This window comes from Vigna angularis, chromosome 8 (assembly GCF_016808095.1).
Source record: "Vigna angularis cultivar LongXiaoDou No.4 chromosome 8, ASM1680809v1, whole genome shotgun sequence".
Taxonomy (NCBI): Eukaryota; Viridiplantae; Streptophyta; class Magnoliopsida; order Fabales; family Fabaceae; genus Vigna; species Vigna angularis.
The window spans coordinates 29,659,193-29,665,019 of record NC_068977.1 but is presented as its reverse complement, the minus strand read 5'-3'; the positions used below and the strand labels follow the sequence as shown (position 1 = coordinate 29,665,019).

Sequence of the window (5,827 nt, the reverse complement as noted above, 5' to 3'; positions counted from 1 at the left end):
CAAGGTGCCCAGCTATGAAGCAGACAAGTGTGGGTTGGCATTGATTAACCAATATATTAATAAATGAACAACACTCCTTATATATCAAGGATCACCCACATTGATCAACTCCATTGGCCTCTTTGGATTTTCTTTACTTCCTTGTATGTTGTGTCCAAGGACAACCTTTGTCTTCATCCATTCTTGGCCCTTAATAATCCACAAAAACAAAACACACCCTCTCTTCTCTCTCTGTCTTTTACACAATCAATCATCATCTATTCATGCTTCAATTGGACTTAGCCCTCCAAGAACCAAAAACTGACAAATTTTTAACCCCTAAATCTTACTCTTCAAATTCCAATGTCGATACACTGCAACTCTTTCCATTTCTATATCTTTTTAGGCCGGACAATGTTTGGACGCTTTAGCCCATCCAAAAGGGAAACCAAAACTTCTATATGCTTTTACGCAACATTCTAAACATTTCATTTATCTATTCTTTACTTCCACCTTTTATATCTATGCCACTTTATATTATTTAAATATCATTCATTTTCTCAAACAATATTCTTTTTTTAAACAAAAATTACTAAATGAAATCTGTTTTTGAACCCTCTACCTAATATCTGGTTGTTGTGTTTTCTCACTCAGTGATGAAACTACATAAGATTAAAATCAGAAAAAAGTGATAAATGAATGTGAATCGATCTTCTTGACTTGTAGGGACAACTTTCAAAAGGCTTAAACCCCACCGAAAAAAATAGTAACACACGTATGACTCTAACAACTCTATAAAACCCCACACAAACCTTTCCAAACCCCGTCCTTCTCAAATCTCTCTCTCTGTTTCTTTCTTTCTTTGTTTCCCTCTCTCTCTCTCTCTCTCTCTCTCTCTCTCTCTCTGTTCCAAGTCTATTCAAAACCATTTTTTCCCCTCTACACGGACACAAAGTAGCTAGCTACTTACCATGTGTCATCCAACTCTTGACGTCAACTGCAAATGCTGCACCACTTCATCTTCTGATTACCAAATTTCAATCAAGGACTCAGAAGAGAAGCACCCCAGAATGCTCGCCAACCCTTTCATCTCTAAGCTCCAAAACAACACAACAATACCACCACCAACTCAACTTAACACAACAACAGAAAAAACAACACCACAACCGATAAAAGTTGTGACAGAAACAACAAAGTCTCATGTCCCTGACACTGTCAGTGAAGTGATTTCCATATCCAAAATAGCCATCCCTATGATCCTCACTGGCCTCCTCCTCTACTGCCGCTCCATGATCTCCATGCTCTTCCTTGGCCACCTTGGAGAGCTTGCTTTGGCTGGTGGCTCACTTGCTGTTGGCTTTGCCAACATCACTGGCTACTCAATCTTGTCTGGTCTTGCTGTCGGAATGGAGCCAATCTGTGGCCAAGCTTTTGGTGCCAAGAGGTTCACCCTACTTGGCCTCTGCTTGCAAAGAACCATTCTTCTTCTCCTCTTCACTTCCCTCCCCATATCACTCCTTTGGCTCCACATGAAGAAAATTCTTCTCCTTTGTGGCCAGGATGAGTCCATAGCCACACAGGCTCAATCGTATCTTGTTTACTCCATTCCTGACCTCATAGCACAATCTTTCTTGCATCCTATGAGAATTTACCTCAGGAGTCAATCCATTACCCTCCCTCTCACCCTCTGTGCCTCCCTGTCAATCCTCCTTCACATACCCATAAACTACTTCCTTGTGTCACACCTCGGGCTGGGAATCAAAGGGGTGGCTCTTGGTGGGGTGTGGACAAACTTCAACCTCGTGGCTTCTTTGATTCTTTATATAGTCTTCTCTGGCACTTACAAGAAAACATGGGGTGGTTTCTCTTTTGAGTGCTTCACACAGTGGAGGTCTCTTCTCAATTTGGCTATTCCGAGCTGTGTTTCGGTGTGTTTGGAGTGGTGGTGGTATGAGATCATGATTCTGTTATGTGGGCTGTTGGTGAACCCCAGAGCAACCGTGGCCTCAATGGGAATTCTGATCCAAACCACTTCTTTGCTTTACATTTTCCCTTCTTCATTGAGCTTCAGTGTTTCAACAAGAGTTGGCAACAAGCTTGGCGCACAGAAGCCCTCAAAGGCAAGGCTTTCTGCCATTGTGGGGTTATCCTGCAGCTTCGTGTCAGGTGTCCTGGCATTGGTTTTTGCTCTCATGGTTAGGAACACATGGGCTAGCATGTTCACAAAGGACAAGGAGATCATAACTCTGACATCTATGGTGTTACCCATAATAGGCCTTTGTGAGCTTGGGAATTGCCCTCAAACAACAGGGTGTGGGGTGCTGAGAGGCACAGCAAGGCCTAAAATCGGTGCTAACATCAACCTGGGATGTTTCTACCTTGTGGGAATGCCTGTGTCCGTTTGGCTAGCTTTCTTCACTGGCTATGACTTTCAAGGCCTCTGGCTTGGGCTTCTTGCAGCTCAAGGGTCTTGTGCAGTGACCATGTTGGTGGTTCTGTGCAGAACTGATTGGGAATCTGAGGCCCAAAGAGCCAAGAAACTCACAGGAATGGGTGAAGCTTGTGGTGTTGATGATCACAAACGTGAGGTTGATCCAGAGAAGCCACTCAAATGCGAAAGCACGGAAGATTCTTTGGCATTATTAGCTGACTCAGATGAAAATGAACAGTGATTGGTTTAATTCATCAACCACCTTAAAAGAGAAAAACAAAAACTGATGAGAGGGGGGATAAAATATCTCATAAATTTGTCTTTTAACTGTATAGGGCAGTAGGGTAGAGACAGAGGATAACATTTTCATTTTATGAATTTTAGATAACATTAGATGCGGTTACTTACTTGTTTTTGGTGCTATTTTTAAATTGAAATTAGAGTTTCACATCAGTAATTTACATAAAAAAAAAAAAACTCACATTTAAAAATAGTACAGATTACTGATGTGAAACCCCAATTCAGGTCAGAAACAATATTCAAAAACATGTAGAAAACTGCATTTAGTTTTGCTCTCAGGAAATTCACTGGTGCATGCATATGCTTTTCTCCTCTAAGGACTTCTGCTATTTCCAGTAAATTTCAATTACATTTTGCAGGGCATTGAATGTCATGGGAAGTAGAAAAATGTGAGTAACCATTATTTCTGTAACGTACCTTTTTTTGTTCAGCTTTACACAGAAGAGAAGAGAAGAGCCCCTCATTTCATGATTTATGCTTCTTACTCACTTGTCTGTTCCTCTATTTTCTACCTCAATACATTGAACTTTTGTCCTTTCTCTCCCTTTGGTCATATTCTCCATAAGAAATCATTATAAAAGCCACAACAGGCTTTAGAGAATCTGCCTACTCTATTTGGAGTTTTTATTTTCCCAAGTTATCAGATTAATGGACAATAAGAAGAGAAACAATACCTATATCAGAAAAGAAAAAAACTTAAAGTGAAACAAGATTTATTCTGTAGTACAAGAACTTGATTATGTACTGAAATTTGACACTGACTAAGAATTAGGAAATTCTATTTATGCATAGCAGCCAGGCTGCCAGTTATTTTGGGAATGAATTGCACATTGTTGTACCTTTAATGCATGAAAGAATATAAAAATAATGCGATTTCTCACCCCCACATAAATTGAAGCAAAGTTTAGCTAGCTGTCTTTGGTTCCATGTTACTAAACTAAGATGTTTGGTCCTATCATTGCACAGGCATGGCACTTCAACCTATACCTAATTTGACACAGTATTATATGCATGAGATTTAGTCAAAGAAATTAATTATCTTTGATAAGGAAACATTTTAAAAGAAGTCCCTTTTAGCTGTTTCCAAGTGACCATGAGACTTTTTTGTTTATTTTTGGATTGCTTAGATAGAGACTGAAGTTGTTTCACTGTCAAAAATTGATTTTGATGATCCTCAGCATGAAAATTTGCTACTTGTGTTAATTGAACATTTGGCTCTGCTTCTACTCATACATGGGACAAAATAAAATAAAAGAAAAAGTACAGTTCTCCTGGTTGGCATTGTGCTAGGAAAGATCTCAACTATCAAATATTGTTTGTCTAAAATAAGATGGGGATCATAACAAACGTGGAGTCACTAGCAATTCAGATCACAAGATCAGTGATGGGGCAGAGTTTGACTAATTGATATATGAGGAGTTTCTATTTCTTCAAGGACCACATTAAATGGATATGTGCAAATCTATGTTTTAATGCTCAAGTGGTGCTAATTTGTCGTCAAGTTAACAAGTACAAGGTAATCTCACTCTTAGTGAACATTGTATTTTCTGCCATTAAAAATTTTCAGAATTTGAATTTCAAGTCAAACTCACTCACAACTATAGTACAACATTTTAGGGCACAAAAATAGGATGTCATTGCCCAACGCCGGCAGCATAACTGCCCACTCTTTTCTGCCTTTTCTGTCACTTTCTGCTTTTTTTCTAACAAATTCAGCATCCGATACTTCTATGTAAACTTCTTTCAATACCCATCTTCTGTTCTTATCCTTCTCTTCTCAAATGTATTTTCCTACGTACATTTTTTATCTCAACATTGTTTTCAAATACGTTAAAAAGTAGATTTTAAGTTTTATTCAATCTCAGAAAACCAATTTATAAAATAAAGTTTCATTTTCTTGTATATTTTAAATTTATCTTATTTCTAATTGATACGAATTATCGTGTACTTTTTATTCTTACAAAACTTTAGTCCCAATCGGAGAAATGACCCATATATGGTACTGCCAGACTTAGATTTAAAAATAGGAGAAGAAAAACCATAATTATATGGTCTTGTAGAAGACTATGTTAGTTTGTGGCTTGGTGGAGATGATGTGGTGTTTTACTATTAAATAGAATAAGATGCAAGAAAAAATAAAAAGCATTAGTTAAGCAGAAATGAGAGGGGTACTTTTGTGCAGATAAGCAGAGGAATTTATGCACATTGAGATTTTCAAAGGAAAAGGCAGTGCAAGTTGCATATCAAGTTGCAGATTGATTTAATGGGGGCAATAGATTCTTATGAAGAGTGAGCAGTAAGACATTTTTGTTTTGGGGGATGAGGGGGGACAAAATCTTCACACCCTCTTTGCTTAGCTTTGTTGCTTTCATTATTATTTTACAGTAATAATAACAAGGATGTCACTGTTCTTGTTGGAAATCAACGTTAGAGTCTCTCAGAATTCGGGAATCAATTTTCTTACACTACTTTTTGTAAGAAAGGAAAAAACCCATAATTCACCATGTTAAATGTTAAGATATTATCAACTAATTTTTCACGAATTTTTATTATTATTACTTCAAAAAATCTCTTACATCTATCATAAGATATTATCTATTATGAATCAACTTTCTACGAATTTCTTTTATTATTATTAAAAAGTCTTTCCCCAATAAAAATATCTTATATATGTATATAAATTTATCTTTATTTTAATTTTATGTGTGATTTTTATTTGTACAGTAACAATTTTCTTTTACTTTCTTAAAATGGAGACGAAGATGATGGAGACATTGGATAGCCTAATCTCCCATATGATTCCTCAAAAATTCCTTTTTCTCTATGGAACTTATGTCAAAGGTATATACTTTTACAATAAATTGACTTCTTTTTTATTTTCATCACTTCACTTTGATTCTTCAAATTTTTAATGTTCCATGTTCGGATAATCTTGTTTTTCATCTTAACTACTGTTAACGAATTGGTTGCTGACAAAGGTTATTTAAATTGTTTCAGTGCTTGTTCTAGCATCAAACACAGCATACTGCTCATTTTATCATAGTTTTTTTTTTGGTCAGCAAGATAACATAAACAAGTTTATGAAGCAGACATTTTACGAGATAAAACTACAAAAAG

The 5,827-nt window shown here is 36.7% G+C and overlaps 1 protein-coding gene across 1 annotated transcript; it reads left to right on the top strand.

Annotated features, from left to right (window-relative positions):
• Positions 1–794: 794 nt before the first annotated feature.
• Positions 795–2,813, top strand: LOC108345152 (protein DETOXIFICATION 49). The gene has a single exon (XM_017583730.2). It carries the CDS (start codon positions 951–953, stop codon positions 2,649–2,651), a length of 1,701 nt encoding a protein of 566 aa, XP_017439219.1. The 5' UTR covers positions 795–950; the 3' UTR covers positions 2,652–2,813.
• Positions 2,814–5,827: the final 3,014 nt, after the last annotated feature.

Excerpts from the sequence above, each read along its gene's own strand:
- LOC108345152 (XM_017583730.2), top strand. The coding sequence starts at position 951 with ATGTGTCATCCAACTCTTGACGTCAACTGCAAATGCTGCACCACTTCA.